Source organism: Salvelinus sp. IW2-2015, linkage group LG35 (assembly GCF_002910315.2).
Source record: "Salvelinus sp. IW2-2015 linkage group LG35, ASM291031v2, whole genome shotgun sequence".
Taxonomy (NCBI): Eukaryota; Metazoa; Chordata; class Actinopteri; order Salmoniformes; family Salmonidae; genus Salvelinus; species Salvelinus sp. IW2-2015.
In genome coordinates this window covers 929,828-942,652 of record NC_036874.1, presented here as the reverse complement: position 1 = coordinate 942,652, position 12,825 = coordinate 929,828, and the positions used below count along the sequence as shown (strand labels likewise).

Sequence of the window (12,825 nt, the reverse complement as noted above, 5' to 3'; positions counted from 1 at the left end):
TAGTGCCTACTGGGACTTACTTTATCTGTGGCTCCTATGCCTATTCCTGGTTACCAAAGTTGTGGTAAGGGACGTGTTATTAGGGTTGTGTTATTTGGGATATGTAGTACCCCATGTAAGACATTCTGTGAATTCTCTTTTTTCACAGCGTCATAAATGTGTGATTACAGAAACGGAGAGATTCTTTGCGATTGTTTTTCCCTCTTATGGTATTTCTAAAATAGTGTGGGAAGTTATTAATATGGCTAACTCTTTGGAAATCCTAGCTAATAGAACAGCTGAGAGTCTTAAGTTAATTACTGCTGAGATGGTTTCCATTCGGACTGTGGCGATGCAAAATCATTTAGCGCTTGATTATCTTCTGTCTGCACAAGAGGGTACATGTGCTGTTATTGGTGCTGAATGCTGTACTTACATTCCTGATAATTCTGAAGAAATAACTGACCTAATCCAAAAGATCAGGACTGAGGGCGCTAAATATCATGATTACAATCCAGATGATCTGGGCTTAGTCATGTGGTTGTCTTCCACATTCGGTACATGGGGAAGTTTTTTGGTGGGCATGATACTTCCAATAGTGGGAGTTGTGGTCATTTTTGTCATCCTCATCCAGGTTATCAAGTGTGCTATTGGACGATGTTTGTCTGCTAAAATCCGATGGTTACGTGATGGGGGATATCATAAGATTCATTAACCGTGTCCTTTTGGAGATGGGTGTCAGTGGTGTTCACAAGAATGTGATGGGGATCACAAGGGTTCTCATCATCACACCAAGCCTCATGATTGTGGTCAATGTGTCCGTGGAAACTGTCCTCGGTGCTGTAACGAACCATGCTCTCTCAGATGTGGTATCACACCTATTAATGCCTCTTTTCTATAACTTTGTCTGAAATCTATTTCTTATTGCGGCAAGTAAAATATGCCCTTTGTGTTTTATAGGAATGCAAGGTGTTTAATGTGAATGATTTTATGCTTACTGCTAATGTTTTTATTCTGTCTTTTTTTAATATTTTTGAAAAATACATTGAAGTATATTTATTTTTAAAATGGTCTAGGGGGTGAGTATAAGAATATTTTTAAGATAAATACACAACGCAGAGGATAAGAGGACGAGAGTACTAACAACTAAATAGAATACTAATGGTCAATAGGGAATTGTCAATTGAAATAGTTGGTTCAGTTCAACAGCTGTTTAGAATCTCTGGAAGGTCAGTCCTGAACTCAGAGCTACGTGTGCCATGTTTTCATTGGTCTGTACATTGAGTCTGGAGCAGGATACTTGTTATTTGGCCATTGGCCCAGTTGTACTGCAATGACTTCTGATTGGTCAACCCCAGGCTAGGGTGGGGGGTTATAAGTGGCATCCTATTTCTTTGTTCTGTGGAGAAAAGCTGAGGACAGGGGGAATGAACATCTACCATCTACCTTCCAGCATAACATCTATGATTTGTCCTATTATTTGTGTGGCTGTAGATATGGTTTGTTTGCTGGTCAAGCTTAGCGTCACCATAGTGACATAAAATCACAGACCATGTTGTTGTTCCAGGAACTGGTAAGACAAAACACATCTGTAAAAGAGGTTCATTTTTACTATTAGCACATTTCAGTTCCCATACCACATGGAAGTAGTGTACTCAGTCAAACTTGTTACGGTACACACAGGTGTAACGTCATGGGTATCCATGTTTTGGGTGGGAAAGAAAACAAAAACAACTGAGAGCCAAATGCATTCATCAGCAATGATGAAGCCAAGTTGTATTGTTTCAACTAATGAGAAATCCTGTGATTGATACATTAATCTTGCCTAAATGGATTTGAGTGAAACCTTTTGTTTGATGGTGACTAGGCCCATTCACACCTCTCTGGCCTACAGAACTTCTGGCATAAAGAGAGTAAGTCAACCATCTTTCCATCAGTTGCTGACTGCACAGGCAAAACCACAGTGCAGTTTTTATGGCTCAATTATGTTTTCAAGACTTTTTACCCTCAAAACATTCATACACTCGTTGGCAGACAGCATTTGTAAGTGGGTTACACAACCAGCACCACCAGTCATTCAGTTGGTTTATACCAGTATGTGTCCTCACATGACACTGATTACACTGACTACCCCTCTACTTCTTCAGTAAGTTTCTCCAGTCCCATGGGAAACACAGTGTCCAGCAGCCACATGTTCCACCCTTTTGAACAAGCTGCAGCATCGCCCTCCTGAAAAGGTACTACACAAGATCTATACAAAACCTACTGATTTTACTACTTGATTGCTACTGAGATGTGTAGTAAACCAGTAGTGATTTATGTAGTAATTTAGGTAGTAATGAGTAATACATTGGAACATTTTACTACTGGTGAATCCTACATATTTCCTATTTAAATCACTACATATTTCTCCCTTAATGACTACTGTGTAACTAATGAGCTTGTGGGTATCTAATACTTAAAACCTACACATACTTAAACAATTCCTACATGTTCACTACTGAATTACTACACATTACTGCTGTATGCCTACTCAATCCCTATTGATACTACTTCCAGTGTCATCTGTGTGTGTGTGTCACTACTGAATTGCTCCTGATCCTTTTTCATTTCTGAAATAAACCCTTTTGAATTAAACTACTACATTTACTACTGTTTGCTTATTCAAAATCACTATTGACATCTTGTTCCAGTACTGTGTCGATACTAGACTGGTGCGTGCACATGTTATTTCCTCAAGTTTCTAACTGTAATTATATCATGAAACAAGAAATAATACGCTTATACAAACTTTATAGCACTTTTGTACATTCAATTAATTACAAATACATTTTTTTTTTTTTTTAGTTTTTTTTGTTAGTCCCTTTGAGTCCTTGTTTTCATTCAACTTTTATCTTCAGTGTCACGGATCCCTCTGGAACTGCCATTAAGCACACTTGGTCCCAATTCCCTTTGATTAGTAATTGTATAAGTGTGCCCTTTGTTCGCCTTTATCCTGTTGATTATTGTTACAATGTCCGTTGATCGCGTGAGTACCTGTGGTGTGTTGTTTTGGCTTTCGTGCTGCTTGTATTGCGCAGATGATTACGGGTCTCATCCCGTGTGGTATCATTGTGCGCTTGTGTTATTTATTCGAGGTACTCCTCGTTCTTTTGTTTGCGTTTCAAACCGGTGTTTTGTATACATGTTTGTTTGGTCTTCGTCCCCGTGCCTTTACATGGCACGCTGTAATTTGGGTGAAATAAAAAAAAACATTACTCATTCCTGCGCCTGTCTCCCGACCCTTTATACCAGTGTGACATTCAGATCCTCTTTGTTTGTTGCAGCCACATTTCTCCCCCACGTAAACCTTTTTAGAAAATAAAGAAAAGTACAAAAAAACAACCAATTATAAGCCATTATCAATAATCTGCTAACGGAGGTCACATAATATAACACAGAGCAACATTTGATAAACAATGTTAATCTTACCAACAATGGCCTCCAGTCTTCTAACAGATGTAGGATCTTAATTTGAGCCAGTTTGCTACAGCAGGAAAATATATTCATATTTTCAACTGTCTCCGTTTCTGTTAATAAAACCCATCTTGAATGGGTGAAGGGTAGTGAGAGTGGAAGTGGGCTGCCTGGCAACTGTACTTCACCTTTCAAATGGCAGACCAAATGGCACATTACTTCCTGTTTACTCTAATAACTCATAATAGATCAATCAGGCCGTTTGTCCACAAAAATGTTTAGAATACATTTATATCCAATTTTGTGAGTGCATCTGTGCATCCCTGTGTGTGTGTGCATCTCTGTGTGTGTGTTTGTGTTTGTGTGTGTGTGGTTGGGGGTTGGTGTTGAGTGTCTTTGCAGGTGAACAGTGCTGAGAAGAGCAGAGTTTAGGGCCCATTATAGAAATATATAGAGGACTCATCATGTGTATATATATAACCTGTTTTAGCATGAACATTGACATTGAGGGCTTCCACTATGCGCTGGCCATGCTGTCACAGACGCTATATTGGCACAGATATAAAGATGAGATCTCTTAGTGTTCCACATGCAGCTTGTTCTATCGATAGCTCACCTCACATACTACAGCTGCACCGGACGCTGCAAAGGTGTTAAAAACACTGCAACTACACCATATGCACAGACCAGACAAGAAGAATCGAGACAGACACTGAAACAAATCGTGTGTGTGTCTGTGTGTGTGTGTGTGTGCGTGCGTGCGTGTGCTTGTGTGTATGTGAGTAGTAGGGGATGTGGTTTGATGGCTTCGGTGGGGATCACAACATGAAAGAAAGTAGTAGAAACAGGATGTAAAGAGGGTTATAAAGAAAGATAAGATTTTTTWAATCAAATACGTTGAAATCAAGATAAAGAACATTTGGTTCATTCATAATGAAAACCTTAGAGATCACAATGTCATAATACTAGTTCATCATTTACGATGCCATATGTCTGTGGCAGAGTTATCTTGGCCATGTGACCTGTTATAGCCTATAACTTGAAACAACTCCTGGCACTACTTGTCATAATGGACATTGGGTCCAGATTTAGAAATCAGGTATTGCCTGCAATCAGGCAATTAGGTACTCACAGATTCATAGCACAGACACACCACCATGCAGATAGATATGTTAGTGTCAGAGACCGACACACACAGGAAGGGTGTCTTCTCACCTTTTTATCCCATTTCACTGAAACTAGAGAAAGAGCGAGAGAGGATAAGAGCGAAAGAAAAAGGGTAGGGCAGAGTGCGAATTATATCTCTTTTTCATGGGCCTAATGGGAAAGACATAATTTTACTGTAAAAATGTATGACCTTTTAATGTGGCATGAACACAACCAGTCATGATGTTTTCATCTGATTGTCAAACTACTTCTTTTTTTAAATCGACCTGCGCAAGTTCGTCCACTCCAAAATCATTCCAGCATCCAAACAGTGCACTGTGTGCACCTGCTATTTGATGAATGGAAAGACACAACTGTTACAAATTACTAAAAAGTCACATTCGGCGATTGTCATTAGGTCCACAGTTTTGTAGCCTGAATTAACTGATGCATCTTGCTGATAAATTGACCTTTAAAAAAAAATAAATAACTCAAGACACCTGAAAAGGGTCTGAAATACGGGACTGTCCTGGGATGACAACTGCAGCTACCTGGGAAAAACAATGTTTAAACTATGAAAGAAAGGTGGGGGTGTTCATTTCATTTGTATATTTACCACTGTAGCAGTACAAAATTGAATTTTAAACAAATAGGAGAATGGTTAAATTGGCATTACTTAGAGACCCTCCAAACTTTGACTTTTGTTGCATTTAGGGGTGCTCATCTCTCATTCAGGGGGATTTAGTCCCCCGTAATTCACACTCTGGGGTAGGTGGAGAGAGAGAGTTGAAAGTGTCATGTTGGGCAGTGATATGTAATCTGTTCAGTGTGACTATGTGGTTAATTGTGCAGCCTTAGCAGAGGGTCTTATCATCCTTCACCTTTGTGTTAGAATGTGCAAGCTAACAATGTTGACTTTTTCAACTCTCACCTCTTTACTTTATGTTGTGGCATTCAACAATGTGTTTATTAAGTAATAACACATTTATTACAAAGGACAGGAAAACAAGGTATATAGAATATAATAAATACAAATGAATGCTCATTCATAAAATAAATCTGACCACTAGGTAGTCTAGTGGTTAGAGCGTTGGGCCAGTAACCAAAAGGTTGCTGGATTAAATCCCCGAGCTGACAAGGTAAAAATCTGTCGTTCTGCCCCTGAACAAGGCAGTTAACCCACTGTTCCCCGGTAGGCTGTCATTGTAAATAAGAATTTGTTCTTAACTGATTTTCCTAGTTAAATAAAATAAAAAAATCTGTGATCAACATTGGGCCTGTAGAAGTATTACTTATGATTACATATGAATGGCTTTAAACTTATTTCCTCTCTACTAGTTCCTCCCCATTTACTGAAAATAGCAGTTCTGTTTGACATCATGCTCACAACAGCGCCAGCCCATCATCTCTGTGGAAACTGATTGACAGACTGCATCAATACCATTCAAAGGCATGGTAAGTGTCCCTATACACACATATTTCAACTGCATATACAGAATAATCACTATCATATTGAATAACAACATTGATTTTGTACAAATGGGTACACTTATTTTATTTGTCTATTTTTWWWAAAAATAACAGTTGGGAGTATTAATGGTATTATAAGCAATTTTACATAACTTTTCACAATGCAAATTGATATTAATAATAGGCTTTTAATTTGTTACARGCGCTGCAAAAATATCCTCAATTTGAGTCAGACCTAAGAAAAGCACCTTTACATTATGTGTAGGTGTGAACAGTCTTTGAAATAATCTAATTAAATTGTCTGAAGTGACAGAATCTCGACAGATGATCTTCTGATAAGGAAACCCCTACATTATTGACATTTGAAACCTGTTGAGAGGAAATAAAACTCAGATAGGGTTTCAGGTAGTGTGCCCATATTTCACAGGTGCAGTCCCGGGTATATAAAATATGTGTGAAAAGAAAGACAGTACCCACACATTTTGTTAAGATGTTCACATGTTCCACAATAACGCACCAATATTTTTACTCACAGTTGCATTATTGTGACTATATTCTCTGTCCTTCTCCTTCCTTCTCCTAGTATGTTTTGGACTTCTAACCCCTTTTTAAACAGAGCTAAAGTATTCTGGGTTGTACCATTGGATTTGTCTATGGATACCAACCATTAGTCTGTGTGATTAACGAGGGATGAGTGGTGTTTGTGAGACAAGGGTGGATCCTTTAAGGGGCCGGGGCTGAGTCTTTTTACAAAAATGTAGAGTCCGAATGGCTTGAACTACAAACTATTAAAAGCTATCTTTGAAAAGCTGAGACTCTCACGAACACGCACATGTAACATGTTTTGCTCTATGATTCTCACAAGCTACACAAGAGCTGTTAGAAGGTAAGGGGTTACTCTACATAGAATATAATTGGTAATCCCAGGACATAGTGTCTCTAATACTGTAATAAGCTCACATAGTTGCTGTCACAAACTCTAAACAGTTGTCACTGACTAGTTAGATATTCATTTCCCAGCGAGCAAACACTTCTATACGTACAGATTTCTTTTAAATAAAAAATTGTCAATAAAACTAATGAGTGCAACTGGTTATGTCCAATTGTTTTGTGTTGTACATGTAGCCCTTGTTGTCCTGAAAAGAAAATGCTAAAACACTTCATTGTGAGGCAAAATATAAGGGTTGTAGATAAATGAAAAGCCAATTTTTGCTGGGGTCTCTGGACTGATAGGGTTAACTGAAGACAATTTTAGCGATGAAACTACAGAAAGCCATTCATATCCAATAGAAGAGTTTTAGAGAGCATTTTAGAAACCCTTAAAATAAGGGCTGTGTTTCGTGTAGGCTTACCCTAGCGTAACAGTCACCTTGTCCTAGAGAGATTTACACAGTTATCAAAACGTCATACTGTGGTACGCTATAGGAATGGCTGAACGAAACCAACTCCTTTCAGGTCTTTAGGACTACAAGCTGGAGAGCTCTATTACCTCTGTGTCAGTGAGTAGACAGTGCCCCCTTGGGTGCACAATAGAGCAGTCTGTATGATCAGTTGGCATAAGGATATCATCATCTGAATTACAGTCCCAGTCATCTGAAAATCAACCCTCCAAAATGTAAAATAGCCACATATATCACACATAGAAATCATACAGGTTAAAGACTGAGGAAAAACACTACATTTGTCACTTTTTTTGCCATTGCATTTTACTCACACACTGTGATGCATTATTATGCTTAAATGTCAAAGACAATTAGTTCTATTTCACTTACAGGATTCCCTCATTGCCGGTGGTGAAAAGTTAACATTTACCAGAGTTGACCACTTCTCTGGTGATTATGATGGGGATGATAATGAAACCTACAGTGACACGTGCTGTTCTACTGGGGGTGTGTGCAGCATGGAGGAGGGCATGCGTTTTGACGCTGTGTTCCTCCCCATATTCTACTCCCTGACACTGGTTCTTGGGCTGCTGGGCAACGGGCTGGTACTTTTGGTTCTGGTACAGAGGAGGCGGAGCTGGAGCGTGACAGACACCTTCATTCTGCACCTGGGCATGGCCGACACTCTGCTGCTGCTTACGTTGCCACTCTGGGCTGTTCAGGCCGCTGGGGAATGGAGCTTCGGGACCCCCCTCTGCAAGATCACTGGAGCCATGTTCACAGTAAGGACTATACACATTAAATAAATAAACTGTTGGGTTTAGTTTACATTTCTGAGGAATACAATAGCGAATGGAATACAATTGTCGTCAATATGTTTTACCCAATTACAAACGTACTCTTTGTCTGAACTTTGTAACAGTTTTATAACAGTCTGATTTTCTCTAACTCTTAACTCAGATCAACTTTTACTGTGGCATCTTCCTGCTGGCCTGCATCAGTCTGGACCGCTACCTGTCCGTGGTCCACGCGGTCCAGATGTACTCTCGCAGGAAGCCCTGGATGGTGCAGGCCAGCTGCCTGTCCGTGTGGCTCCTCTCCATCCTCCTCTCCATCCCCGACTGGCACTTCCTGGAGTCTGTGAGGGACACCAGACGAGACAAAGTGGAGTGTGTTCACAACTACCCGTCGCTCTCCCAGTCTTGGTTTGACTGGCGCCTGGCCTCCCGCCTGCTCTACCACATGGTGGGCTTCCTCCTCCCCTCTGCCGTGCTACTCTTCTGCTACTCCTGCATCCTGCTGCGGCTGCAGCACGGCTCCCAAGGCCTCCAGAAGCAGAGGGCTGTCCGGGTTATCCTGGCCCTGGTGCTGGTCTTCTTCCTCTGCTGGACGCCCTACAACATCACCCTCATGGTGGACACCCTCTACTTCAGCAACACCCTGGTGGACACCTGCGAGAGCCATAAAGCCCTGGACATCTCCCTGACGACCACCTCCTCTCTGGGCTACCTGCACTGCAGCCTCAACCCCGTGCTCTACGCCTTCGTGGGGGTGAAGTTCCGCCGCCACCTGCTGGACATGCTGAGGTCCCTGGGCTGCAAGCTGAAGAGTGGAGTCAGGCTGCAGACTGCCAGCCGGAGGAGCTCCATGTGGTCTGAGTCTGGAGACACCTCCCACACCTCTGCCATCTATTAAGGACTTATCTCTCTATCCCAAGGTCTCCCAAACTATGTCCTAAGGACCCCAAATGGTGCATGTTTTGTTTTTTGCCCTAGCACTACACATCTGATACAAATAATCAGCTAATCGTCAAGCTTTGATCATTTGAATCAGCTGTGCAATGTTGGGCGAAAACCAAAACGTGCACCCCTTGGTGTCCGAGGACCGAGTTTAGGAAACGCTGCTCTATCCTGTTGCTCTTGAGTTGTTGTTGACTCAATAAGTGGAATATGAATGTGGCCTTCAGCCCACTCTAGCTTCCCCTCCAGCAGATTGGACTGGAGGGAAGGTTGTGAGAGCCTCCGTGTTTCACCATCATCTTTTCCCAATAGAGCGCTTATAATTATTTCCTATTAAAGAAACTCTTTGTAAAGAATGGAGCCTATAATGAAGTTACACATAAGTAAATCAATCAGTTGTACACACTTTAAAAATAATATTAACGTGATTACAAAATTATATTTCCACTATAAAAAAATATATAAAACATTTCTGAGTATGAAAATACCTTTTAGGTTTTAATTTTGTAATTTATAATTTTACTTACCTGCTTCATGTTTTGTTAAATGATAACTGGCATATGTGCTCTGTTATAGTTAATGCATTTGTTATTACTGACACATGCAATAATTTGATATGTTTTATCATAACAAAAATGCACAGTATCCTATGACAGGTTAGCATTTCAAGGAAACATAGTGAAATTCTGAATAAAGTTATATTTGTTATACTATCGTTCAGAATCTCTGTCTTTTAGTGGTTGGTTAATAGATGTTTGTACACCAAAAATGAAAACCCCTAGAGGAAGCAAGACTCAGATCAGCATAAGACACAGACACACCGCCACCAAAGGCCTTTTCAGGATGATTCAACATCACAGACCAATCATAGACATGTATTGATATCTATGATTGTCTGGCATGTAGACTGGGGAATTGTGTCAGCTCTATACATCACATTTCTATCTGCAAACATTCCGAACATTCCACCTCACTGAACACAACATGGTAYGCCTGCTGGTAGCCTAGCGGTTAAGAGTGTTGCACAGGTAACCGGAAAGTCGCTGGTTTGAAGGTTACATTTTTTTTGGCAGATGTGCCCTTGAGCAAGGCACACAATTGCTCTGGATAAGAGTGTCCGCAAAGAGATAACATAATTACCCAAGTTCTCTGTGGTTTCAGCTGAAAAAGACATACTTTTACTGTAGCAGGAAGCCAAGTAAAGCTTACCACCATGGGGTGACAAAGCTTTGCACCAAAGGGCTTTGCACACAAAACATTAAATATAACACAGGAGTGAAGAGCGATATGAGAAGTCACCACCCAAGATGACGAAGAGACAGTCTGCCTCTCTTCCTGTCCCTTCTCTGCTTCACTACAGCATCTGTGCACCTAAATGTTTATTCTAGAAGGACATACAGCAGCAACAAAAACTTTCTCTAATCTTTTTCTCATCACTTGTTCCATTCAAGAGCTTCATAAGCACTTCAGCCTTTAGTAAGCTTTACTTAATCATCAACAATTGTCACACCCTGGCCTTAGTATTCTTTGTTTTCTTTATTATTTTAGTTAGGTCAGGGTGTGACATGGGGAATGTTTGGGTTTTATCGGTTTTGGGTGGTTATATGGTAAAGGGGGTGTTGGGTGTAGTGTATGGGTTTGTGTTGAGTGTATGTGTCTAGCTGTGTCTATGTCAGAACGTTTGTAGCCTGTGTATGTGCACGACGTTTATTAGCTTCACGATCGTTTGTTTGTTTTGTTAGTTTTGTAATAGTGTTTAGTTTTTGGTTCTCCTTCTTCATAATAAATAAGAAGATGGCTTATTTTCCTACTGCTGCGTTTTGGTCCGTCAATCCTCCACACGATCGTGACAACAATGTTGAGTGACAGGACTTAAATGGACAGCATCATTCAGTCCAACTGAACAGCTTGCCTCTACCACCTTTTAGCAAGAAGAGAAAYGTATAATCCACTTTAGCTGAAACAGGAAGAGAAACAGGAAGCAGGTCATATCTTGAGTTTGGTGTGTTGCTGCTACTGACACATGATTCCTCTGTCCTCCATATCTCATAGAAAACAAGAGGTGAAATATCACACAGTAAAACAAAACCAAAACAAGTATGTTCATGAGCAAAAACAGGAAAGAGGAAAAGTGGTTAAAATTGTGTTTTTTTGGTAGAAAATTGGAAACCAGACATTCAGTTTAACCAAAATACAAATAGGGTCAGGTTCTGTCATGAATATTCCAGGTCAGTTCTTATGTTCCATTCCATGTTACATTTATTCCGAATCACATATATATAGATGTAGGTTTGAATAATGAATGCATAATTCTTTCCAACAGATTCTACAGACCCGGACGACATTGATAGGTAAAACGTGAAAAGTAGACAACCCGCTGACTTTATAAAAATATATAAATATACATTTAGTCTGAGCTTTTTCCATTAAGGTGCAATTCTAAGAAAGCAGTCCTCATAAGGGGCTTTCTACTATGCATGTCTTTCTCTCATGACCCAGGTTACAGTCATCCAACAGTCCCCAGACTCAAACCCATGACCCATACATCAACTTCCCCTGAAGACATACTATATTAATCATTAGGATCCTCTTCCTACCCATCAGCTCTGGGTGGACTGTACCTGTCCCATGGTTGTCATTGGGTTCAACGTCCCCATCTCCTCTGCTTGGTCAGGTGAGTCTTCAACCACACCTGAATCCCATAGTGAGAGTTTCGGATCGTTCTGCACCACCTCAACACACCTCACCATATCCAGCACGTGTCGCCGGAAGTTTCTACACAGGCCGAGATGGAGCACTGGGTTGAGGCAAGCGTGCAGGCAGGCTAGAGCGAACGTGACAACCAGACTGTTCTCCACAGCTGTCCTCTCGTTCTCACAGGACACAGAAACAGGCTCCCCAGGTCTCCCCTGAAAAGTGTCCACCATGAGGTTGATGTTGTAGGGCGTCCAGCAGAGGAAGAAGACCAGCACCAGCGCCAGGATGACCCGGACGGCCCTCTGCTTCTGGAGGCCTTGGGAGCCGCGCTGCAGCCGCAGCAGGATGCAGGAGTAGCAGAAGAGTAGCACGGCAGAGGGGAGGAGGAAGCCCACCGTGTGGTAGAGCAGGCGGGAGGCCAGGCGCCAGTCAAACCAAGACTGGGAGAGGGACGGGTAGTTGTGAACACACTCCACTTTGTCTCGTCTGGTGTCCCTCACAGACTCCAGGAAGTGCCAGTCGGGGATGGAGAGGAGGATGGAGAGGAGCCACACGGACAGGCAGCTGGCCTGCACCATCCAGGGCTTCCTGCGAGAGTACATCTGGACCGCGTGGACCACGGACATGTAGCGGTCTAGACTGATGCAGGCCAGCAGGAAGATGCCACAGTAGAAGTTGATCTGAGGAGAGAGAGAGCGAGAGACAGAGAGATATAAACGTGAGAAAGCTCTTGGCTGGAATGAACATTAAGTTGACACAGCTGTGTTTCTCTTCTGTACTTCCTCTTTTCCCAGAAATGTTGAGAGTTTATTAATTTTGTCAATAGGGGGAGCTGTTAGCATTATTTATTTTTTTACATTTCCAAATTAAACTGCCTCGTACTCAATTCTTGCTCGTACAATATGCATATTATTATTACTATTGGATAGAAAACAATCTCTAGTTTCTAAAACCGT

General features: G+C 41.3%; 2 protein-coding genes across 3 annotated transcripts in view; one reads left to right on the top strand and one right to left on the bottom strand.

Annotated features, from left to right (window-relative positions):
• The first annotated feature begins 5,960 nt into the window (after positions 1-5,960).
• Positions 5,961-10,025, top strand: LOC111958755 (C-X-C chemokine receptor type 3-like). Of its 2 annotated transcripts, none has more exons than XM_023980007.2 (3): positions 5,961-6,036; positions 7,826-8,215; positions 8,394-10,025. In XM_023980007.2, the coding sequence occupies exons 1-3, from the start codon at positions 6,034-6,036 to the stop codon at positions 9,126-9,128; spliced, it is 1,128 nt and encodes a 375-aa protein (XP_023835775.1). In that variant the 5' UTR covers positions 5,961-6,033; the 3' UTR covers positions 9,129-10,025. The 2 variants fall into 2 exon arrangements, with proteins under 2 accessions (XP_023835775.1, XP_023835776.1); XM_023980008.2 differs by having other exon boundaries at positions 5,979-6,036; positions 8,060-8,215.
• A 1,282-nt stretch (positions 10,026-11,307) lies between these two features.
• The window catches only part of LOC111958713 (C-X-C chemokine receptor type 3-like), a 5,389-nt gene continuing 3,871 nt past the window's right edge, over positions 11,308-12,825 (bottom strand). Inside the window, exon 3 of the mRNA XM_023979957.2 lies at positions 11,308-12,549. Coding sequence (XP_023835725.1) covers positions 11,773-12,549 — 777 coding nt within the window. The 3' untranslated portion in view covers positions 11,308-11,772. The remainder of the gene's footprint in view (positions 12,550-12,825) is intronic.

Coding starts and splice junctions, on each gene's coding strand:
- LOC111958755 (XM_023980007.2), top strand. Junction 8,216..8,393: donor TCACTGGAGCCATGTTCACA/GTAAGGACTATA, acceptor CTCTTAACTCAG/ATCAACTTTTACTGTGGCAT.